The 26,750-nt window shown below is 46.3% G+C and overlaps 1 protein-coding gene across 3 annotated transcripts in view; it reads left to right on the forward strand.

Moving 5' to 3' along the window:
- LOC144828837 (opsin-5-like) overlaps nt 1-26,750 on the forward strand; it is a 1,422,400-nt gene that overhangs the window by 851,296 nt on the left and 544,354 nt on the right. For all 3 annotated transcript variants that reach the window (XM_078687370.1, XM_078687368.1, XM_078687369.1), the window contains one exon: nt 1,791-1,953. In XM_078687370.1, the coding sequence (XP_078543496.1) occupies nt 1,791-1,953 (163 nt within the window). The remainder of the gene's footprint in view (nt 1-1,790; nt 1,954-26,750) is intronic.

Consider the following 26,750-nt stretch of genomic DNA (forward strand, 5'->3'; position numbering starts at 1 on the left):
CTGTGTTGTTCGTCGGATCACAGGCTTCCATAGAAGTCAATGAGAGTCCTTCCGAACAGTGTTCGGTGGCATCGTAATTGCTCGTGTGGAGCCGCCGACCACGAGTTGGTTAGTTCTCTAATCTGACAAGGAGTCGTTGGGGGGGGGGGAACGTTTCTGCCCGACATTGTACTGAGGCCCTAAGAATAAATGGCACAAAAGCGATGATCCAACCTCAACATCTATGGCACTTGGTCAAAGTTCAAAACTTATGGGGGAGGGCAAAGTTTTAATTCTACTCACAAAATTGACTGGGTGTACAATTTTAACAGTTTGAGTTGCAAGGTTTGTGCACTGTGCCCCACCTCACATAGTGCAAAGGAAAGTGGGAAACCCAATTGACCCTTGGAGGCTTGGGAAAGTAAACTATTAACAGGTAAATGTGCCTACAAGGGATTAGACTGCTTTGACAGCGGTTCATTAGAGGAGTAGCACTCGATCTTATGTCTGTCGCTCGCAGATACAAGTGACCACAGTTGCACTCATTTTCTCCCACAGATGCTGACTGTATTCACAGCGGACTGTCAGATGAGTTGTGCTTTAGTTTGAATTTGGTTACTACATACGCCGACTGCAGGAACAGCTGCAAGTCATAGGAATAGCGTTCCACTCTTTGCTTGTTTGAAATAATTCTTCATCAGCTCTTTCTCAGTACAACTAACCAAGAAGATTTTACCTGCATAACAGATTTAGTCATGTTTAGACATTCCCCAAGGATTGTTCCAAAGGGTCATACAACAGTTCAATTGATCATCCTGAAGATGGTCTAACGGATGCAAACACCAACAAGACCGAAACGTCGACAACTGCATCTATTTTCTTGTTGATTGGTTTCCTTTAGAAAGGGTTTTCTGTTTTGTTCAGACTCGCTGTTCTTTTGATGTATTTTTGTTTACAATAGATGTTCGCATCTATGACTCTGAGGTGTTAACATTACAGAATCCGTTTGTAAACCTCGGTCATTTTTGTGCTGTTCTAATTCTTTGTAACCTCGTCATTTACATTACATCACATTAATTCGTTTTTGAAAAATTTACACTCGTCTCGTTAGCATCTTTTACAGATCTCTTAGGAAGTAATCAAAAATTGAATTGTAGATTGTTTAACTGTAGGTTACCTGCTGGAACCTTGACACATTACTATATGAACTGTCAAACTAAGTCCACCTCACATAGGGCTAAAGTCTTTTTCCTACAAATAGTTTTTGATGGGAACAGACTCTCTCAAACATTATGTTTTGCTGGTTTTTTCTATAATCTAAACCTACCTTTTTATGATTTAACTCCAAAAAATGTATAGCCTTGCACAGTTTTGAATAAAATATCTTCAAGCTGAAGCATGGGATGTAGCAAAGGATTGTTCACCAGTATTGAAAATACAAACTTGTTTTTAGTATCTCTTTGTTACTTTATGCAATTTACATACTTAAAGTATAATTATGTGTGAATGAAGAAACTCTTTAATACTTTTCGCCACAGCATTGTAAAATGTGCAATATACCTAAGAAGAATGTGCACTTTGCAATATGTAAAAAACAAATGTACAACAATCACTCTTTCTGTCACGGTTCCAGGTTCCTACCTCCCAGTACCATTGTGTCTTCTTTCTCTAATATGGTAGTATGCTTCTGTTGCAATAAAATGTTCCCCATGAAGCACTGTGCTGCGCTCGGGACCTCGCTTTTCCCTTATAAAATACCTTCAAAATGCATAGGATGGACTAGATTAATAAATTATATTTTTTCCTTACAGGGATCTGCTCTTTATTTGGGAACAGCATTCTCCTCTATGTTTCCTACAAGAAAAAGCATTTGCTGAAGCCAGCAGAATATTTCATCATCAACCTCGCCATTAGTGACCTTTGCATGACCTTGACATTATTTCCTCTTGCCATTACATCCAGTTTTGCTCACAGGTATGTCCTTCCTACAGAAAAATGCACTATATTTACGCCCTGAAATGTGTACTTGTGAATATATGTTATTCCTATTGTAACGTTAACATTAAAAATTTTATTAAGCAGATGGGCAATATTTCTGTCAGCGAGTTGGTTATAATGTACAGGAGGAGATGGATTTCAAAAAGTAAACCCTTTGTCCCCAAACTAACCTAAATAGGGATTTAGCAGACCTGCCCCGGAGAGTGAGAAAGATAAGGATAATGTTTACACCACCATAACTTGGTGCAACTCAGAGCTCCGCTATTGTCCACTAGGATTGACCTTTTTCACGAACTGGGGCTGAAAATGCAAATTAATTAAAATTTCATTAACACTGAAACAGATTGTTTCCCACAGTAATGACAGAGAGGAATGAGATTGCAAGCCATAAAGGTTTATTAACAAATTAGTAAAGTTACAATCTCCAATCAATTCAATTAAACATTTTTCAAACTTCACCTGAATACAGCATACATGAATATAATCCAAGTAATTCAATTTAGTAATGAGAATATCGTGTTATGAACGGTGACATATGCAAAGCAAAATGACGGCTTGTTTCCATAAAGGAAACTCTCTAATGCTGAGCTAAGGTTGTTGGCAGGTCGGGAAAATTCAGAAGCAGCAGGTGTCAGTACTTATAGCACTGAAAGAAGAACCAAATGAATGTTCAAATTAGAATGAGAAGGAATGTGCTTGCTCGCAAGAGTAACTCTATAAGCAGGAAAATAAGGAGCATTGGTCTCAGGGAGAGGGCAAAGACTTCCTCCTGCACATGTGGACAGGAGCAAGTGCATTAATTAAGTAACAAGATTCATATAGTTACAACATGAAAGTAAATTGAAGAGACACATTATATAGAAAAGAGTGCTCCTGCTGTACTTAGTATCACCTCCTTCTCACAGACAATTCAATGCCAACTTCCTTCCTTATTCCGACCTTCATGATAGAACACAAAGGAGAATTCACCTTCTCAGTTTCCCATCCCATGCAGATGCTGAGATCACTGCCCAAACAAGTTAATTGCAACATTATGTCATTCAAACTGTAATCTTACAAAGAATAGCATTCCTAAATGAGCACACAGTGACTGTGATGTGCGAAACAAAAAAAGCGTTATGCACAGCAAGCAGAAATTCAATGTTATTTCAAACATGGAATACGGCACCTACGTCTACTCATGATAACAAAAGATGCACATATGCTAAATCAAATTAATCAGAAACATAAGTTTCATTCACTTTGCTTAATCTATATATAAAACAATGTAAAAATAATATATGAAATAGTAGGAGAAATGATGAATAAGTCATATGTAAAACATGTGTAAATTATGTGAGTTGTAGTTATGTGGGTTATAGATTAACATATCATTATGTGCTACAAACTGATGGTGACACTGCGTCACCTCTCCCCACCTCGTATCTCTTCTGGACGGTGGGCGGTCTGTGGTGTCTATATGGCTCAGTAACCCTTTCCTGAAGTTGTAGGTGGTACAATTGCGCAAGACCTCCTATTGCTCCCTGAATACAGTGAACAAAATGGTCTATGGCAATGCATGGCTCAATCAGTGTGATGGTGATTGACATAATGAACCTATTTGGGAATTCATCATTTAGATTGGGTGCCAATAACCACCCATCATGATGATGGATGGGGTGTCTACTGCCAAAAGAACTCCTGCACATCACCTCCAAGCTGTTTGTAAAGTGTAGCTCTAACTCTGATGTAATTCCATCTACTACCTGTTGGGAGTTACTGCCCCTTACATACTGATATCACTTGGGTTTTTTAATCACGTCTGCTGAATATTTCAGAAACAGACATCATTTAAACGGAGGTCCCGTTGTTCATAAAAATCTTTTCCAGACATTGATGGATAGCTTCAAAAGCAATCTGTCGGCTTTAAACATGAGGTTGCATAATATTTTGTTGCCAATTATTTAGGAACAACCAACCCAACAAACAATAAAGTGGTGTTAGGAATGCTTGAATTAATCTCAGCCACTGTCCATATCGCGCATCTACATTCCAGTCCATCGTTTTTCGCTCGCTGTATTGCTCTAGACAAAGACCAATCACAGGCAAACCAGCGTTAGTCCTGCTGCAATAGTAACAGTCTGGCCAGAACAGCCAGGTCACGCCCCCTCCAGAAAGGAACACAGACAAACCAAGCTTCTTAGGTTTCCCCAGTGTGGTATAGCTTGAGTCTTCTGGTACAGCGAGTATAAAAAGCATATCTTTGTATTCCTGTTTCAGTATTTTTTTGTGCCAGTGTTCAGCATTTGTTTTGAGGGACTTTGAAAGTCCCTCAAAATACAATCAACGTGAACTGAAATCTTCTACATTAAAGAAACTATTTGTAACTGTCCACTTACATTTAGCAGCTGAGAAATCGCTTGGGAAATCAGTCGTATCGTATTTGAGTTTTACATCAACTACAAATTTGCTTTTTTTCGAAGTGTTCAAAAGGATGATGACGATAATGAATTCAGACCTAATTAAACACTCTTACACTCAGAAAGTCTCTTAGTCCTGAGCAGAGTTTCGAACGAAATAAGTATTTATGACAGATGTTGCATAAAAGAGCTGATTTGTAAGTTTTTACCAGATAGGTAAATGACCAATGATTGCCTTTAAGTTAGGAGGTAATAAGTTCCACAGTAAGGGTACAGCGACCGAGGAAGCATGGCCTCCCATGCCGGGTCTGCAAGATCCAGGGGTAGAACTAATGAGCTGACTGACGGAGCGAAGACTTGTGGATGGACAATATCTGATCAACCCTGTAATTAAAAACATGTGTGCCTTGCCGTAAATCGCTCTATGCACAGTGTACATGGGGAATATATTATTAATGTTTTTAGACACGTCCTTGTGCTTATTCTAAGATAAAGTCAGAGTAAAAACGATTCTTTTTTTACTTTAATGACTGATATATTGCTCAGGAGAACGTTTTATATTAATTTTGTTTTGCTGTGTTATAAAAGCGGTGCCAGTTCCATCCTGTGCATTTAGCACCTTATTCTAGAATTCGCGGTTCTGTGTGGGACAAGGAGCCCTGAAGTCATTGGCCCGATCAGCAAGTCCCGGCATCGTTATCTTCTGGTTCCACTGATAGGACCTCAGCCGGAAGTTATATGTAAGTTTCAGATCCATCTTGGCTCCATAAAGTATAACTCCTTTTGATATCCTCAGTGAAGTAAGCAGATAGCTAGTGGTTGACCGGATTCTGTTGTGAGCACAGTTCCCTCTCTTAATGTGCTATTTTACAGAAACATGGTGAGTATGCTGTGTAAAAACATAAATCACACAAAGCAAAGCACAGAAAAACAGTATCTTAAGCAAATCCTCCAGAGGGACAAGTATTGGTAAGTGCTGAAAAAAAAAGAAAATGCATGGGAAGTTGTTCATTTTTAGGGCTGTTGTCCAGTCCTACCTAGGAATAATTTCGCTTTCTTCAGTTTCCCTGAAAAGAGCAAGGTATTTTCTGAAGTAAAAAGCTTAAATGGTCAACTACTTCACTCTCTGGCCCAGTGAAGCAAGGGCGCTTACAGAGCAGTGGCTACTACAGTGTCATTTAATGTATATTTAGGCCAGGGATGTAGGTCCATCACCATTGAAGAGTGAAGCCTCTACAAATACACCTTCCTAATCCTTTTAATAATTTTGAAATGAATATTTCTATATCGCCCAATGATGAAAAGATATTGGGCTCGATTCACAAATAGTTAGGATATACTCTTGTAATACTCCTGGAAGGTGTGCAACACAGAGTCCCATTTCCCATGCAGTGTGGCGGTCGAGGGCTCCTGATCTTTGGGGGCCCACTCACCCACCTACCATCTTCACCCTGCACTGGCTGCATTCATTTTAGAAAGCCGTCTGCCATCCACTCTCATTTTTTCTGTAGATGTACCTGGATCAGGGTGGGCCTCGCATGTACTTCACAAGAGGGATTCCTCAGGTTTAATTTCTCCCCGGACTCCTGGCTTACTACTGAACTCCAGGAGTAAGCAAGGACTACCACTAAAGTAATTACAATTTGAAAATATCTCAATAAACGTTACATCACCTTATATAGCAATACATTTGTCACAGTCATATTGTTCAATCTACTGTTCACCATGAGGTAACTCCAACATTTATCCTCCCTTGTCCTGGCTTAATAAATATGAAATCCTCAGTAATAACAATATCCACTCCCAGTATCTTCATTCATGGTCCTAATATTCCCCTATCTGAGATTCGATTTTAAACTTGAGCTTGGCAGACCTAAAGAAACAATTTCTGTCTGACTCAATGCACTAGTTTAGACTTACATCTAAGTCTCCCACCATCATCGTCACCACACACATTAAAGGCGAAAAAAACACATCATGCTGAGCCCTCCCGGAGGGGTGGGAGGGCTAGAGAGCCTGAAGCAGCAAAATGGCAGCACAATGGTGCTGCTCGGCCGGTCAAGCCTCAATCCGTTTAAAAACCCTGCAATAACGCTGCCATCAAGGACGAATATAGACAAGGACAGAGCAAAGACGCCCCAAAGAACTAATTGACAGACAGAGAGTCGGGGTTTTAGCAAGCTGCCTTAGTATAAGAGCTGGTGCGAGGCATGTGGAAAATGGCGGATCCCCTCTGCCACTATTGAGACGTCGAGTGCTGTGATGCCTGAGGAGCGGATATACAACCGCTAAGGCTGCCGTCTGGTGCTGCGATGGACTGGAGCTGAAATACAGAGCGTGGAGTATCTGGGGAACCGACTACTCAAGGTGAGCGTGGGGGAAGCGGTGCCGATCCATGCCGGACCGCTGTGATACGTGAGACAGGGTGGGCCAAACCAGGTGTGGCCGTCTCGACAGAGTGGCCCCGCCAGACAGAAGCCGTAGCGCCCGAGGTCTGGGGAGCCAGGGGACAGCGGCTGCATCGACAGAGGCATAGCACCGTATAGGATCAGACTGAGGCTGGCAGGCCTCACGGAGCCGTGAGAAGTGGTGCAAAGACAGCGCAGTGGAGATGCGGCCCAGCGCCCAGCCTGTAGGGAGGGGGACCACTGGGGCGAGTGAACTGAACAATCCCACACTGAAATGCGAAGTACTGCGATTGAAAGGATAAAGGTACACAAGATAATCACTTGGACAATATAAAAAGCAGTGCAGTAGGCTGACAGAGCGAATTAGGCACAAACAGACGAGAGAGTGGCCTACTTTGAGAGAGCGGCGCGTAGGATGAAGCAGGCGTGTAGTGGTGATGGGCTAACCCCTGCACGTCTGATACAGAGAGGCATTAACGTTGCTGGGAGGGCGCTGACACGGCTGGAATACCTGGATATGGTAATCCCCCAAGGAGCATTCTAATATAGGAACTGCCATATTGACTAGGTGCTTGCGGGGGTGCACTACTACTACACCGCCTGTAAAACTAGACTGGCAGACCAGAAGCACTGCAAACCCCAGTGCAGCTGCTCAGCGGAGCGGGCAGCGAATTAGTGATACAGGTGGAAGAGCTCACTCTGGGCAGCACCTGAGAGTGGACATTACAACACAGAGTCAACTGCTATGCCAAGTGGAGGAGGATTGAGTGGGGAGTGTGCTTGGGCAGGAACTCTGGGGCACAGACTACAAGGAAGCAACATGGGTAAATCGGACAAGCAACAGTCCAAGCTTACCTTTGAATCCAATCGCCTTACTAAATCCCAAACTCAAGCAGCATTGGACAATGAACAAGAGTCAGAGGTGGGGGGCACCAGCATGCTAGAAAGCGCGCTCCTGGTGAAGCTGCAGAATTTACAATCTATTGACAATAAGATAGACAGCCTTAATCTCAGAATGGATAACATGGAGGCAAAATTCGATAAACATGGGTTTCGCCTTACAGAAGCGGAGCAATGTATATCCACTGCAGACGATACGTATGGCACGGTCAGTACATTGTGTTCCCAAATGGAGAAGCTCTTAGCTGTGATACTAGCCAAGAATGAGGACCTTGAAGCTAGGTCGTGGCGTAATAATCTCCGCATTACAGGAGTGCCTTAGTACACCAATACAGGCAGAGTGGAACTGTTTGTGGAGGCCATGTTGAAATATATGCAAGGCACGGAACAATTCCCACCAATGCTCATTGTAGAGCAGGTACACAGATCCTTGGCCCCCAAACCAGTACCAGGCACCCCACTGAGGCCCATAATTGCTCGCTTGTTGAATTATCGAGATCGAGATACAGCGCTCAGACTAGCCAGAGAGAAGGGTACAATGACATATCAAGGGATCGAGGTTGCTCTGTATCTGGACTTCACAGCGACTGTGCAGCAGGCAAGATGGGAGTTCCAACAGGTCAAGAAGAAAATGCAAACTTTGAAAATGCAGTACGCCATGTTGTATCCTGGGCGTCTCAGAATCGAGCACAAGGGCAAAACCAGGATATTTTTGTCACCCAAAGAAGCATTGACATTTGTCAAGCAACTGGAACGACAAGAGGCAGCGAGGCACTCAGGCGACGATATGGACAATGAAGATTGAACTGTTTGGGTTTGCTGCAGATCCATGACAAGCGCTTGGTAATCAGCGAGGGATTGGAGGTGGGAGTTGACGCAGAAACTGTAATGCAGTATATGTTTCGTATGAATCCACTGTGTTACTGCTAGGCCACAGGGTGACAATGTGTATTGCCCAGTATGCTATTATGTAGAGGACATAGAATGCCTTGTGATAGAGGCTGGGAATGGCATTTATATAAATAGGCATGGACAATGACTGACTACCTGAGGCATAAAGGGTGGACCCCAATATGTGAAGATGCAGGGCACATGAAGTGGTCCAAACCCCCCCCCCCCCCCCACCCCCCCCCCCAACACCAAGGGGATGAGTGGGCCACTGGAAACCCCCTAGAGGGGAAAACCTCAAGTGTTAAACATTTACTTTGCACCAGAATACTGGTGACCATATAGTATGATGGATGTTTTTTTGTTTTACTGTTATGTCTTGTTCCAAGAGGGATCTGCTGGCATGATTGGGATTCTAAGGTGGGAGGGTGGAATATTTGGGGATCTATATTTGGACAAAAGCATGGTGTGCATGATACAAAGGTTGCTGCAATCACAGAGACAGCTGCATAAAACGCATTTGCAGATTAGAGTAAATGGCAATGGGAGACACAGGCGGTAAACACTAAGAATGTGATATCCTGGGTAATATGGAATGTTCGGAACCTCAACAACACTAAGAAAATGTGTCAGGTGCTAGCCTACTTAGACTGGCAAGGTATACAGGTGGCACTCCTACAGGAAACACACCTTACCAACCGAACAGAGAACAAAGTGGCAGAAAGATGGGCTGGGGTGAAGCTAACATCCTCCTACTCCTTGTATGAAAGGGGCGTGATGATTCTTATAATAAAGAATGTGCCCTTCGTACTCATACATTCTGAAGTGGAAGAGCAGGGACGGTATATAATAGTGCAAGGGAAATTGTGTTGCACAATGGTGACCATTGTCAATGTCAATGGGCCTAATGTGGACAACCCTGTATTTTTCGCAAAAATATGGGTCAAGTTACAAAAAATTACTTCCTTCTGCAATTATTTGTGGCGAAGATTTTAATGCTTCATTGGTACAGGCTGAGGATCAGTTGTCTGCGGTGGAGGGGCCACCTAAAAGGACAACAGAGGGCATTGTGGGGGGCATGAGGGACTTTGGTCTCATTGATATTCGACAGATGAGGCACCCTGGAATCAAAGAAGGCACGTATCACTCCTGCATTCATACGTCATGGTCAAGACTGGATTATTGGCTAACCACAAAAGACATAACTACGTGGATTACTGGGGTCAAACACTTACCAAAGACATTGTTGGATCATGCACCGGTTCTGATGACTATGTCAATTCCCACACACAAACCCCTGCAGTTCCAATGGCGCTTGCAACCGTCCTCACTGCTTGATCAGGTATTCCGGGAAGGGGTAAGAGTGGCAATTACCGAATTCTTTGAATATAATATAGGTTCAGTACAGAGTATGGAAATGGTATGGGAGGCGTTCAAAGTAATGCTTTGTGGTACATGTATAGGTCTCCAAGCTGGGGTCCTTAGCTCTATTCGAGGGCGGCTGCGACAGCTTGAAATAGACTTGGGGAACTTAGAAAGGGCATATACAGAAGCAAAAGAGGAGGCTGCGCTGGCAGAAATTAGGGAGAAAATGACAGTATATAATGAAGTAGCAGAACAAGAGGTCGCGGAGGTGGAGGGCTTAAAATTATGGTGAAGGGGGTAGACCCAGGAAAGCGTTAGCCAGTAGAATTGCAGAACCATGGGCAAGAACACATATAGTGGAAGTGATCTCCAGTGAGAATAATGTTTATTATGACACGTCAGGCATACCTAACACGTTTGTGCAGTACTACAAAACTATGTATGCTTACCGAGAGTTGGCTGAGGAATCAGATATTGCAGAATATATGGAGGACATAGCTCTGGTATGGCTCACATAGGGTCAGCAACATTTCTTAGAACAACAAATAACGATGAAGGAAATCAAAGAAACCATTACCGCACTACCAAATGGGAAAGCTACAGGGGGAGATGGCCTGCCTGGGGAATTCTATAAAGAATGCGTTGTTGAAACCAAGTAAATTGCCCAATAGTTGTGACTCGTACAGGCCACTATCGCTTATCAACACTGATGCTAAGATATTAGCAAAGGTCATAGCCACTCGACTACGTTTACTATTGCCTACAATGGTCCTACCGGACCAATCAGGGTCTGTGCCAGCTCGGTCCACCTACACAATTTGCGTACGCTGTTTGCGGTGTGGCATATATTAGTAGACCCATGTTGACAACAGTGGCCGTGTTATTGGACGCCGCCAAAGCTTTAGATTCAATTTCATGGAAGTATATGTTCGTGGTACTACATCGCATGGGGGTGCCGGTGGCATACACTAATTGGTTTAAGCTTTCGTACACAGACCCCGTGCCACGTGTACGTGTTAATGGGCATACATTGGGGACATGAGCGATACATCGCAGAACTACTGGCATGTATATTGTGACAGAGACACGCAACAGCAGCCCTGTGCTTTCACCAACGGCCGCTTGCAGTGTCCATGTACATTGAGGACATGGTGCTGTGTGTGAGGGAGCCGGAGGTGCACTTAGAGAGGTTTCTACGGGAATATGTGAGATTTGAGTATTACTCAGGATCGGGTATTAATTGGTCCAAGTCGATCATCCTTCCCTTGACTGCAGGCACGAAGTCTGTTAACCTAGGATACCCGTGCCGTTAACCTAGGATACCCGCTGGAATGGTGCATAGACCCGGTAAAGTACCTGGGGACATGGATCCATCAGGATCCACAAGTGGTCATACAAACTGTTGGTTGGAGAAGCAGGTGGCAAGATGGATCAAGCTACCACTGTCCCTAGCAGATAGAATAGCGTTGATGAAATGATAGTATTACCCAAGTTCCTGTATTCATTCACAAACAGCCCCATATGCCTAACGAAACACTTTTTTACAACACTTTGTGCACTAATAATTACGCTAGCTTGGGCTGGGAAGAAACCAAGACTTAGATGGGAAATAATAACACTCCCATATAAGCAGGGAGGATTTACATCCTGAGACCTACAGTTATATTATGTATGTGCTCAGGCACATTTCGCAGCATGCTCCGGCTTATATCCCATATGTAGCGGTGGAAACAGGTGCGGTGCATCCTGTTCCGCTCAAAGCCAAGATTATAAATAATAGTTCTATATTTGAGCAAGGGGAAATAGATATGGTACAGTGCACAGTACATGCGTAGAGGGCACTTGGGCGAAGGGTGTGGATCATCCCATTCTATACCCAGCTATGCCGCTATTGCAGCATTCTGGTATTTCCGTTACAAGAGAGAGTGGTTCACTAAGTATTTTACCTGCAGCGGGACTTGACACAATGGGGGATGGCTATTGGGAGGGAGAATTCATAGACACTTCAGTAATACTGAAGAATGGTAAAGCGTGCCAAATGCTTCTGTTCATAAAAAGCAGACTTCGCGCAGCCTTGTGCTCATTATATTTATACATCAGAAACACGGTCCCAGCTCATTAAACTGCTATATAACACCTCACAGAAAGACACACAGGAATTAGATGAGCCTTTAGCTAAGTAGAATGCCATCCTTACTACACCATTGAACATGGAAGGCGTGTTGTACACTAACAGGGCACTTGACAGCAAATGGAAATCTTAGAATCATGCACTTCAAATACATACATCAGCTAGACTATACCCCAGCACAACTCTGTAAGTATGGATTGCGGGACAGTGTGAGCTGCAAAAGATGGGGGGCATCTGATGCAGATTTTATGCATTTAGCGTGTTCACGGGTACAGGACTATTGGGTGCAAGTTACACACACTCTCACTGCTATTGTCATGGAGTCTGTGGATGACCCCACAAATGTGTCTGCTTGGTCTCAACAAAAACATTCAACCATCCAACCGTAAATTAGCAGCTATAACTTTGCTGCTAGCAAAGCAGAGAGCGTCTATTCAGTGGGGTGGGAGGACTGCCGCGAAGCATGGTCACTGGATGCGGGTCATGGCATATTGTGGTGACCAGCTTGCGTGCTTTACTCAGTATGTCGGCTGACTAGAGTCTGCGCGTGTGTTACCTATTGATCCATTGCTATTGCCTAAGATGTGTATACTGTGGAAAACATGAGGATGTAGGAATGATGTACTGTAATAATCATGCTAAGTAATGCTTTGTAATTGCACATCAGCCTTGATGAGTTTGTTTGTTGCTTGTATTGGAAAACCTGAATAAATAAACAACAAAAAAATGATGAGCCAACCAGCAACTCCGTTTGCAAGTTAAGGAGCGACCCAATGATGAAGTATGCAACCTAGTGTCGGTGAGGGGTCTAGATCCCTTACCCTCTTTTTAATTAAACTGAATAGAGAACAATGCATTTGAGAAATGTATCTGTCACAAAGGCGTTCCTAGTCTGTATAGGGCATCAGTATTTTTGGTACATTAAAGAAAACAGTTAACAGAGAAGGAGAACCCTTAACACCTATATATATGAGGGTGAATACAGAAACAACGCCTGTAATGTAAATATTTCAATATCAAAACATACACAGCATGCCTTTACTATCTACACCTGGAGAAGAGTTACAGAGCTGCCTGTCCAGTAAAGTATCTCGATTTGACCAGCAAAACCCTTGTCTGTATATGATACAGAAATGTGGTGTGGAATTTTAGTTCGTGAACTGAACATCATCTGCGCCATCTTGCCCATTCCTCAGACTCGCGTATGAACATACACGACAGCCATTTTAGGTACCATGGTCTCCCTGTTCACGATCGATCATCAGCGCACTTCCCTGACCCTGCAAGCATCCCCCATGCACCCTGGCTGCCCCCGCGCTCACATGCACGAGTCATGAACCCTCCTCTTCCGCATGACTCTGTCTCCGGGAATTACACCCCGCGCCTGACCAACACCTCCTTTCCTCCCATGAATACCCCTCTTTTGATAAACCCTTCCTCTATGCTCAACTGTCCACACCGATCCCTTCTTTCATGGAATATCTCTCCTTTGATGACCCCTTCCTCTGAGCCCGATTGTCTGCACGGACCGCTGGTCATCCCTTGGCCTGAGGATACAGTTTATTGCCCACTACTGTATGCACTCGCCCCTCTTCAAAGGAGCTACTATTGATCATGACTTCCCCACCCCCTGAGATTCGATCAGGCGCACACATTCCAAAGGAATCGGCGGAACACTCAGCTGCGTGATAGCCCCCTCCTATTGTATGGGGGGGTGAGGACCTCTACTGTAGCCACGTGTTGGAATGAGTCACCAGGAGGGGTACCGGGGATGTCATTTTTCCATTACTTCACAATGTCTTTATTATAATAAAGAGCAGTCACATGTCGTAAACCAGTGTATAAAAGGCCAGGTCTCAGAGAGGCTGTTAGAGAGCACCTCGAGACGATACCTTGTTGTCCGATCTGATGTGTTCTGCTCCGTCGGAATAAAACTTGTTTTCTGTCTTCCTGTCTCCAGCGCCTGCCTCTTTATTTGATAACTTCGTATGGTATTAGAGGCGTTTAAACGCCGGGCAAACTTAAGAAACATCGACTAAATCGCCTGACCATTTTCCTGACTTTCCTCAATTGGCGTCCCAAGTGTGGGGCCCATCAGCGACACGTGGATCCAGTGGGAGAGGTCCCGACGACAGAGTGAACGACTGCAACGATCGGAAGAGCTCCTGTCCGATAGACCCTCGTCTGACAGCCGATCATCCGAACTTCACTGGTTCCAAGCAGACCTCTCCCGAGTGATCTACGGTCCTGACTGGGAACCATCAGGAGTGCCACGGTAGCAGCAGAGAGTAGAGGACGATCGGGCGCTGGAAGCGGAAGACAAGAAACTGTCCATGCGGTCCGGGTAAGGTCGTGACACACGACAAATTGCGAATTGATTGATTGTTTGATTGATTGAAATACTAGTATTTGCATTGTCGCTCTTTGAGATATTCGCTGCCTGCAAACGGGGAGGAATAGGAATATTCTATCTCCCTTTGCGGATAGTGAAGGGTAGGTAACGCGGACTTTTGTCCCCCATTGTAATCTGTCGTACCTATTTTTCTCCCCATTGATTGATTGTCCGAACATAGATTGTTTAGAGTATAGTTCTTTTGAGGTTCTCTGCTTGCAAATAACGTAGAATAGCCATATTCTGTCTAGTCTTTGCAAACAGTGAGAGATAGGTAGTGCGGACCTTTGTCCCCTGTTGTAATCTGTCAAGCCTGTCTTCTCCCCACTGATTGGTAGTTGGAACAACCCGGACCGCTTATTAGAGATGAACCATCCAGCTCCATTGGAAGGCACCCCTAATAAGGACATGTTCACTAAACAAGGACTAGTCGCTATAGCTTATAGTAAGTTATGGCATAAATATACAAAAAAGGATCCCGAAAGTCAGTGGCCACTGATAGGTTCCTTTGATGAACATAAAATAAAAGCGCTAGAAGCAGCTGTTAGAATAAATAAGGCAACACCCACCATGCTCGATAGTATCGGCATGTGGCGCAAAGAAGCAGAGCAACGAAGGAAAAGAGAAGAAGCAAGAATAGGGAAAGAGTTACGAAAGGCAGCCCACCTGGCAGCGAAGGAACTAGATGAAGAAATAAGAAGGAGAGAGGAAGTTAGACAAACGCAAGAATCAGGGTCGGCAGGCCAATGCCCTGTTAGGACCTCCTCTACGCTCTACCCGGAGATGCCCTCCAAACAACGGGCAAACGACGAGTTACTGCTAGGTCCTCCGATTATCTACATGCCCCCTCCTTATGCCCCCTGCCAGCCACTGGCACAACACCTACCAGTTCTGAGTGCGGGCGAGGGTGACTCTAGCGCTAGTGCCCCGGCTCTTACGGCCTTCGCACCAGCCACATTGGTAACAACATCAGATGAACTCGAGACTAGCAAGCAGCTAACGACCAGACCAAATAGGTTGAGCAAAGACGAGCGGGATGGGATTGACAAGATAGCAAAGACATTGGTAGAACGGAAAGAGAGCGAAGAATATACAATGGATATGCACAATTCACATGCCGGTAGCCACAGACGGCATTTCATTTTGCGGTTCAGTTACCACACCCTGAACGCATATGAGGATAGGTATTAAAATAAGGGTCCTGCTAAACTGACGGCTCTATATAGAAAGGTCGATGTTGGAGATGGGACTGAGCGTGATGTGACGGACCTCTTCACGCAAACGCTTGAAGTCTTTCGCCACCTTACGGAACAGAAACCAGAGGTTAAGATCACAGTCCCTGAAACGGCTGAGTCCCCATTAGAAGTAGCCAACACTATGATGCCTATCAGAGAAGCCGCCCCCTACTGGGTTCCCCCAAGAGGTCAGGGAACAAACGACGATATCAACCACGCAGATGCAAAAGGAAGGGTTGTGTACAATTGGGTTTACCAACCATGGGATCGACAAGATATTTTAACCTTTAGGCAAACCCTGCCTGATTTAAGGAAGAACCCGACAGCATTTTACACCGAATTAGGCACAGCCTTGGGCTCAACGATAATGACTCTAGCTGACATTGATTTGTTTTTCGGGTTATGTCTGCCGGCTGACGTGTGGAAGCAAATCCGGAAAGCCGAACACACAGATCTGTTCGGACATACCTGGAATCAACTCAGTGAGCTAGATAGGGGACGAGAGCCCGGAAGAAAACCGATAAAAGACATACTGGAACTTCCGGACAAAATAGTTCAGAAGCTAAAAACCTTGATCCCAGAGAAAAAGGTAGATTGGTAAATAGTCACGGCTTGCCGTCAGAAACCTCAGGAAGACGTATCAGAATACATCTCCCGATTTGAAACGGTGTTCTCCGACTACAGTGGCCAGGACATGACCACTGCAACCGGACAACACCTATTTGTGCAAAACTACGTAAAGGGTCTGTCACAAGAGGTTTCCCAAAAGTTACAAACGAGCGAGAGTAGTTGGGGGGCCTCCAAATCCGCCGCTATCCTCCAAATGGCTCAGTACTACGAACACCAAAAGAATGAGAATGATAGGGCAACCGAGAGAAAGAAGAAAGATTTGAAAGAAAGGGTGATGATAGCCCAGATACAAGGGGTGGCAGTCGGGAAAGAACTACACAGGGGGAGCTACCAATCGATCGCCCCTAGAAATCCACCCCCAAAGGACCGCACATCCACTCCCTACTCTGGAAGTAGGGACATAGAAGATAATCAGTGTGCATTTTGCAGAAGATTGGGCATTGGAAGTCTCAATGTCCGGCTCTTCTGGAACTAATTAAAAATAAAGAAACGAGGGACATGACAAATGGTCCCAGGACTAGAGGACAGGGACGGGGGTACACAAACGACACCAACAGCGACAGACCAGGAAGATCGAACACATTTGACCGTCCCCGACAGAACCAGTACCAACTATCTGACAGTGAGAACACCCCCGACTTCGCATAGGCTGCCAGGGGCAAGGGAGGGATCCAGTCGAGCTCTATGTTGACCAGCAAGGTCCTTACGTCACCGCTAAGGTCCTGGGTACAAAGTCTCCATTCTTGGTAGACACTGGAGCGACACGTAGTGTATTATCAAAGCAACTGATTCCAAGGGCACCCTTGTCTGGCTCACACATTACATCGATAGGTTTCGATGGAACGCCCTCCACAAATCCCCTGTCTGTACCTATCTCCTTTGACCTAGGAAACAACCCCACTGACACAACATTTCTGCTCTCCTCCAACTCCCCTGACGCCATTATGGGTATTGATTTACTAAAACATTTCCGAGCTACTATTAGGTGTTCCCCAGATGGAGTCCGAGTCATCCTATACGACAACCCGAGCATGTCCAGATCCCGCCCCGCACGACATATGTACTCTATGACTGATGCTGACCTGACCTTGCTCGACGCCCTACCACTGTACCTATGGGCCAGAAACGACTCGGATGTAGGACGAATGATGATCGACCCTGTGCACATAACTGTTCGACCAGACGCAATACTCCCGAAACTCCCACAGTACCGGATATCGCCCGAAGGCGAGAAGGCATTGGTAGCGATTATTCAGTCCCTGGTAGATGCAGGAGTGGTAGAGGAAGTGGTTAGTAATGTCTGCAACAGCCCTATCCTACCCATTGTTAAGAAGCAAGGTGAGGGAGATGAGAAAGCGTACCGCTTCATCATCAACCTGCGAGAAGTCAACAAAGTGGTGGTGCCACAGTACCCCGTAGTCTCAGACATCACCACCATTCTGACCCTCATCCCGTCCACTGCCACCACCTTCACCGTTATTGATCTCAAGAATGCATTTTTCTCTATCCCCATCCATCCAGACAGCCGTTATCTCTTCGGCTTCACCTTAAAAAACCGTTCGTACCGATTTTGTAGAGCTCCCCAGGGCTACACTGAAAGTCCTAGCATTTACAGCCAGGCCCTCAAAAGACAGCTGGACGCCATCCAGCTACCAGATGGAGTGGTGTTGATCCAATATGTCGATGATATCCTTTTGGCGGCCGACACCACTCCACTTGCAATCACGGCCACTATCCAACTCTTGCACTTTCTTGCGGAGAATGGCCACAAAGTCTCCAAAAAGAAACTGCAGTTCTGCCAGCCTCAAGTGACATACCTAGGCCATCTCCTGTCCAAAGAAGGGAGGAAACTTACGCCCGACCGAATCCAAACCATCCTAGACACCCCCATCCCAAGAACACAGAAGCAAGTCCGTTCATTGGTGGGCCTTACCTCTTTTTGCCGACAATGGTTACCAAATTTCAGTCTCATTATAAAGCCCCTACTTTCCCTGTTGGCCAAAGATGTTCCCTTCCCACTCCCTTGGACCCCCGAATGCCAAGCGTCCTTTAAGGAGTTGCGGGATGCCCTTTGCTCGGCACCCGTCCTAGGAACACCAGATTACTCCAAGCCCTTCTCCCTCTTCACTCACGAAAGGGAGAGATGCGCATTGTCTGTTCTAACTCAGCCCATTGGCTCCAAACAACGCCCTTGTGCCTACTTCTCTGCCACTCTTGACCCAGTCGCCAGAGCTTTACCTGCCTGCCTTCGAGCAGTAGCCGCCGCTGCTGTCTCTATCCGACAGAGTGAGGGAATTGTACTTTCGAACTCTCTCACGGTGTTGGTACCCCATGCAGTTGACACCCTTTTGAACCAGACCAAGACCCAACACCTGACTAGTGCACGACTGACGGGGTACGAATTGACTCTACTTGCACCCCACATCACTCTGAAGAGATGCACAACTTTGAATCCTGCCACACTGTTGCCCTTGCCTGAAAATGACCCCGATGTGCCCCCTATACATGACTGTGTGACCCTCACGGACGAACAGACCAGGAGTAGAATTGACCTCCGAGACATTGCTTTTACAGACCCTGATGGAGAGCTATGGGTAGACGGCTCTTGTATCAAACTCCCAGACGGCACCACTTCAGCTGCCTATGCGGTGACGACAGCCCTAACAGTAGTTGAAACAGCCCGCATCACGCAACGATCCGCACAGGCGGCAGAGCTAATTGCCCTCACACGAGCATGTATCATAGCAGCAGGAACCACGACAAACATTTACACGGACAGCCAGTATGCCTTCGGGGTGGTTCATCATTTTGGGCTCTTGTGGAGGGAAAGGGGATTCCTGACGTCCCACGGCACGCCCATCCTTCGCGGAAATCTAGTCTCCGCCCTGATTGAAGCAGTCCTCCTCCCCAAACGATTAGCAGTGATCAAATGCCAGGCACACAAGAAGGTGACGGACTTAGTTGGACAGGGAAATGCACTGGCCGACATCACTGCCCGAACCACAGCTGAGAATAGGACGACGACACACATATATGTGACCAGGTCACAAGCAGAAAAATGGACTGACGCTAGGGAAACGATTAGGGACATCCAGTCGGCCAGCACACCTCACGAACTGACCGAGTGGGCACGGGTGGGTCTAAAGGATGATGAAGGCTGCTGGCGGACAAAAGACACAAACAAATGGTTGCTGCCTGACTCATACTTGATCCCCATACTAACTATGGCACACTCCCCTGCACACATAGGTTCTGCCCCCATGATTGAACTCATTTCCAAAGTCTGGCACAACAACAAAATCCCCGACTCAGCCAAACGCCTGGTCCAGCAGTGCCTTATCTGCCTACAACACAATCCCGGGAAAGGAACTGTGGTACCCCGGGGAGGGTTTGGGATCCCCGATCACCCCTTTGAGGTCCTCCAGATGGATTACATCCAGCTGGAGAGATGCCAAGGCTTGAAGTACGTATTAGTCATTGTATGCGCCTTCAGCAAATGGGTGGAAGCCTATCCAACCCGTGATAACACTGCCATGACTACTGCCAAAGTACTACTGAAAGAGTTTTTCCCTCGCTACGGCCTTTGTCGAATTTTATGGAGCGACAATGGCCCCCTCTTCATAGCTGAAGTTATCCAACTAATCTTGAAGGGGCTGGGGGTAAAACAGAGGTTCCATGCGGTCTTCCACCCCCAATCCGCTGGCCTAGTTGAGCGACACAATGCTACACTGAAACTAAAACTGTCAAAAATAGTGGCCACCACAGGACTTAAGTGGCCATATGCCCTCCCACTGGCATTGCTATCGATGCGCTCCACTCCCACTAAGCACCACTTGACCCCCTACGAGGTTGTGTTCGGGCGACCAATGAACCTCTGGACTGCCCCCAAACCAACATCCATTCACGACGTCCCCGACGTCCTGCTGTCAGATTATTTGTGCAAATTAACTAAAACGTTGTCTGTCATTCATCAACAGGTGCAGCAGGCCATCCCCGATGCTTCCAGGGGTCCCGGTCACGATATCCAACCGGGAGATTATGTTCTAGTCCGGAATTTTCAACGGGCAAAGAGTCTGGAACCCCGGTGGACGGGCCCCTGGCAAGTACTGATCACCACTCGGACGGCTCTTCGAGTAGAGGGAAAAAGGCACTGGCTGCACGCCCACCACTGCAAGAAGGTCTCCTCGACCCTGGCCACGACAGAAAACGTCGACACCCAAGAAGAGCTCCTGAACAAAGACCGGCCATCACTGAACTGCTATCCTGATACCGAGGCACTTGAACTTGCAAAGTTCTCTGATCCCACTGTGCCATCCCAGGAAGGGTATTTCCTGCGTCGAAAGGAGGGAGCTTCGGCTAAGTAGACCACGGACTAAGTTAAAATCTCAGAACGGTGACCTAAAACAACCAAGGGTTACCCGGAGAGAAGCTAAACAAAGTCTGTGGTTCTGCCCACTACCGAGCACCTTGAAGATGATGGAAGCGCCAGATAAGAAGATGATGGAAGCGCCAGACAAGAAGATGATGGACGCAACCGGAAATACCCACTACAGAAACCCAAAGACTGACAATTTGCACAAATCAAAGACAATCGCCTTCTTCATTCTCTTCCTCCTTTGCCTCCTCCTCATGACTTCCTTCTGGATCTTGGAGGACAGCTCACCCGCTCATCAGATATTGCTGACCACTGCACAGCCAACCACCATGAAAGAGCATCACCTGATCTCCCTTTCGCCTCAGCTCCGAGAAAGGCGTAAAGAGTTCTGGAACAATTCCTTCGTGCAATTATTGCACCAGCACAACCTTGCTGCAAATGCCACAAACTGCTGGATCTGCGGGTTGCTCCCGCATGCCACTGGACACTCCATCCCCTTCATCCCTTCTCCTTTCTCAGTTCACGGCTCCTGCGTCGCCTGGTTGATCCTCCTGCAGGAAAGCCACAAGGACAACGCCGCTTCTGGTCAAACAGTGTCACACTTCTACTATGGGTTCTGGCTGAACAAAACAGGAAGGACGTCTGCCCCCTTTTGTCCTGTGACCTCAGGTTCCGCCTTTCATATGAACATCCCTGCCAAAGAACGAGTCGAGATGCAAGTGCTCCATAATCCAGCTAGACCCACCTTCTCCCACCTGCGGAAGCGAACGGCTGCCACTCTGACTGTGGCCCTGTCCGTCATTAATGTCACAGGTCTCGTGTGCCTCGAAGGCCAGGGAACACAGCTGGTGGGTCACAGTTCCTGCCGTATCACCAGAACATTGGTCTCAGTTGATCCCCCCTCCTTTGTTGCTTCTCCGAATATGTACTTTGTTTGTGGCATCAAAGCTTACACTTGGCTCCCGAAAGGTTGGAGGGGTACGTGCTACATCGCCTTCATTCTTCCCCCCACGTATGTGGCCCCAGCCTACCATCACCGGCAAAAGCGCGCCGGAGACATTGGACAAGCCGACTCCACCGGAGCACAGTTCCTGGATGCGGTGAAAGGACTTGTTCCTCTGTGGGGCCCAATGGCAAATAGCCGCGCTATCCGACATCTGACTCAGGCAGTAGAAACAACCATTAACATCACGGCTGGCATCCTCGCTAACAACACAGCTGAGCTTCAGGCAGTCCGCCTAGTGGCTCTTCAGAACCGCCTTGTTCTAGATGTGGTTCTGGCCGACCGTGGAGGAGCTTGCCGCATCATCGGCTCCAGCTGTTGCACCTACGTGCCAGATAACTCGCCTTCAGTCTACAAAGCAATCGAACACCTCCACAGACTATCCTCAGAGGTTCACCAGGAGCAAGAAGGATGGTCGCTTGGAAGCTGGTTTTGGGACACTTTGAAGGACTGGGGATGGAGGTTGTTTACATTTATACTGATACCAGTCATGATACTGTGTGGGTGTTGCTTAGGTATTCAATGTTTGCCACCTTTGTGTTCACTCATTCCTAACTGTATGTGCCCTAAGACTTTGGACTTTAGAACTGAGCACATGAGTCCCCTCTATGAGATAGAAATACGTGGTCTTATGGGGATAGATCCGAATTGACAAGCTGGCGAGACATGTTAAAAGGGAGGACTGTGGAATTTTAGTTCGTGAACTGAACATCATCTGCGCCATCTTGCCCATTCCTCAGACTCGCGTATGAACATACACGACAGCCATTTTAGGTACCATGGTCTCCCTGTTCACGATCGATCATCAGCGCACTTCCCTGACCCTGCAAGCATCCCCCATGCACCCTGGCTGCCCCCGCGCTCACATGCACGAGTCATTAACCCTCCTCTTCCGCATGACTCTGTCTCTGGGAATTACACCCCGCGCCTGACCAACACCTCCTTTCCTCCCATGAATACCCCTCTTTTGATAAACCCTTCCTCTATGCTCGACTGTCCACACCGATCCCTTCTTTCATGGAATATCTCTCCTTTGATGACCCCTTCCTCTGAGCCCGATTGTCTGCACGGACCGCTGGTCATCCCTTGGCCTGAGGATACAGTTTATTGCCCACTACTGTATGCACTCGCCCCTCTTCAAAGGAGCTACTATTGATCATGACTTCCCCACCCCCTGAGATTCGATCAGGCGCACACATTCCAAAGGAATCGGCGGAACACTCAGCTGCGTGATAGCCCCCTCCTATTGTATGGGGGGTGAGGACCTCTACTGTAGCCACGTGTTGGAATGAGCCGGAACTGGGGGGGTACCGGGGATGTCATTTTTCCATTACTTCACAATGTCTTTATTATAATAAAGAGCGGTCACATGTCGTAAACCAGTGTATAAAAGGCCAGGTCTCAGAGAGGCTGTTAGAGAGCACCTCGAGACGATACCTTGTTGTCCGATCTGATGTGTTCTGCTCCGTCGGAATAAAACTTGTTTCCTGTCTTCCTGTCTCCAGCGCCTGCCTCTTTATTTGATAACTTCGTATGGTATTAGAGGCGTTTAAACGCCGGGCAAACTTAAGAAACATCGACTAAATCGCCTGACCATTTTCCTGACTTTCCTCAGTGGCACCTATGTTTAATTTAAATTAAATTAAACTGCACTGCGTTACTGCTGCACTTTCAAGAATTATAAGTGCAGCATTTGAACTGCAGAGGCATGAGCACTGAAATGCAATATGATGCTCTGCAGTGGAGAAAAGTGGCAAATGTGTAGCTCACAGCACGATCGTAGTGTCGATTGTACTACGGAATATCGAGGTATGATAGGCAGAATATAGAGGGACAAAATATCAAAAGGTAAGTAAGTGCTTATAGAGGAATTACAAACGTACTATTCTTAACTCCACACCTCAGCACCTTGAATATATAAACATTGTCAAGGTAAATATATGTATATAGAGAGAGAGCAAATTGAAACTTACTTAACTTTCGATACTCATTTATTAAAACACACTTTTATACTTTAATTGAATGTGGTGTTTTGATAGATATAACAGTACAATACCATACAGTAACCTTACAACAAGGTGCTGTGCTTCCTGATACCCCTCCACACACTCCCCAAACAAACCTCGATTCCCACATGCCGTTAAGGAAGGTAACCACCCAGGCGGTGTGATGGTTCGAGACCTCCATATTTGCGAACTTCTGTATTTTAAACGAAGATCTGATAGTGTGATGGTAATCCCCCTATTATCCACCAATATTTGGCAGATTTATGTGCACCTTTGAGGGCATCCCCTAGCTGTAGACACCGGCTATTCTCCATTCAGGCACCAGGTGACCGGTAGCTTTCCAGTAGCAGGTGATATCTGTTAGCTACAATCAGGCCCAGCCATGAGAAAGTGGTTGTATAGCGATCATGATCGAATTCCGTGATATGTGCAGGAGGATCAGTTTGGGATCCTGCAGTATGGGTTGCCCAAGTACGTGGCCCAGACTGGTGAGTATTCGATTCCAGTATGTTTCTATGTCAATAGGTGCCTTCTGGTGCCATACATTGGAGGCAAGATGGGGAGGCGATTGCCCCCATTGAATTAAAGTTCCTGTTGTGTGAGGTATACTCTGTGAAGATAATTTAGCTGGAGGAGCTGTAGTCGGGATGAAATTGCGGAATGTCTCGGGCATGTGCTAGCCTCCATCAAGTCCTCATCTGTCAATGTCCCTACATTCCTCTCCAATGCCACGCACAGTGTAGCAAAGGAGTTAAACATACTGTGTATTAGGGACTGGTAGACTTGGGTGATCCTAAGAACTTCTAATTCCCCCAGGAATAATTTGGCTTCAAGGGGGTTGTATTCGTGGAGTTCTTCTAACACCTGTATATATGGTGTCAGGGCATGGCGAAGTTGAAGGTACCAGTAGAATTGAATGCAGTGCAGGTGAAATTCGCCTTGGAGGGTTGAGCATGAATTCAACATGGTGCCTCCCATCACATCTACCATGGTAGCATTACCCACTGCATCCTATTTGGAGAAGTCATTTACGTTACCTGACGCAGCGCTATCGCCACCCAGAGTGAGGTCTGCGCAGTGAGCTTATGTTTCCAAACCGTTATTGCCAACGCGCTCTCCCAACTCCTAAGTACCACCCTACTCACTGGGGGGAGCAAGAAGTGCACCCTCCCACTATGCAATAAGTGCTGAATTGAGGTGTTACAGAGCATCCATTTTTTAAAGGTGAACATGGGGTCCCTCTGGGTGTTGTACCACCATTCGTTAGTAATGATTAGTCGGGAGGCCTGAGAGTATGATTCAATGTCCACAGCTGCGATCCCCGTTATATGTGGATTTGAAGCATTTATAGAGTACTTCTCAAGGGAACACGGGTTCCATAAAAAAACGTTTAAATATGGAGTGCAATGTTCGAAAAAAGGAAATCCAAATAGGATACAGGTAATTTTGTAAGACGTATAAGAACCAGGGGGAGTGAAACCATTTTGAATATGGCTGACCGCCCCATAAGGGACAGGGGGAGAGCCAACCAGGCTTTGATGTCCATCGCCAGTGTGTCCAGCAGTGTTTGGATGTTCAACTCCCACGCCTTAGAGGGGGTGAGGGCAACATGCACTCCCAAGTATTTGAAGCTGCATGTGACTATTTGTAGTTCGGTGCCACATCCCAGATAAGTGAAGGAGGGACTGTTAAGACAGTGAATTTAACCATGTTACCGGAAAGGCCCAATGTCTCACCAAAATTTCAAAGGATTTGGAGTACCCAGGGGCTGCAGGTGTTTGGCTCGGTTAAGGAGATCAGGGCACCGTCTGTGTATAGTGCGATCCTATCCAAGGGCCACCCCTCACATTTAAACCCCAGCATATCAATACGGAGCCACTCAGCAAGAGGCTCTATAGCTAGCGCAAAGAGCAACGGGGAAAGCGGACATACCTGATGCATGGCCCCCCTACTAGACAAGGGTTTGGAGACTGCTTTTCCCACCCAGACATGGGCGGTAAGATCAGTGTAAAGGAATTTTACATATGTTATGAACTTGGGCCCAGAATGAAACAGTTAGAGTAATGCAAATTGGATTTTGCCAACCCACCAAGTCGAATGCTTATTCTGTGTCCACCAGCTGCATTACTGTAGGGCCAGCAAGCTAGGTCCGCGAGGGCGAGTGCATTGTGCAATCTTTGTATATTGTGTCTGGTGCCGCGCCAGGGCATGAAAACACCTAGGTCATGATGAATCAGGGAGGGTAGTACTTTAAGCAGGCCATTGGCCAGGGCCTTGACTATGATCTTGGCTTTCGTACTATTAAGGGAGATTGGGAGGTAGGAGAAGCATTGTTCTGGGGGCTTCCCTGGCTTGGAAATCACTACTATCTCTGCAGAAGTGAAGCAGAAGCTGCAGGGAGGGCCGCACAACCGTTACCACTGAGGTGGGAGGTCGGTAGATGGGCCAGGGTGTGAGGCGCGGGTTGACACTGCTTGTCGGTCCACTTAAATACCATTTCTGGGTTATCAAAATAGGAAAGTCTTGGATCGGAAGATCACATTAACTTTGGTGGGGAAGAACAGCATCGGATGTTAAGACTGCACAGCTTCTTTTTCAGTTCAATAATTGACCTACACTGATCCTGCACTATTTTTGTGCAGTCTGGGAAGATCATTTTTTATGGGATTGAAATTGAAGTGAATCATGAGGTTGGGCATGGTGGAGTAAGGCGCCTCTGTCTAGATAATTGAGTATGCTTGCAATCATTGTTCTAGCAGGGTTTTCTGAGGGTTGCCTTTGAAATAGGGCTCTATGGGCCAGATGTAAGAAAATCGTATTTACCGATTCATAAATACCGAATTTTACCGATTCGGTATTTATGAATCGGTAAATATGAAGGAGGGAGATTTAGGTAGATTCGGTAATTGAATTACAGAATCTGTAAAAATCAGTATTTACCGAATCGGTAAATACCGATTTGGTATTGCCCATTGATTCCTATGGGCCTTGAAGCCCATAGGAATCAATGGGCAATACCGAATCGGTATTTACCGATTCGG

Source organism: Lissotriton helveticus, chromosome 4_1 (assembly GCF_964261635.1).
Source record: "Lissotriton helveticus chromosome 4_1, aLisHel1.1, whole genome shotgun sequence".
NCBI lineage: Eukaryota > Metazoa > Chordata > Amphibia > Caudata > Salamandridae > Lissotriton > Lissotriton helveticus.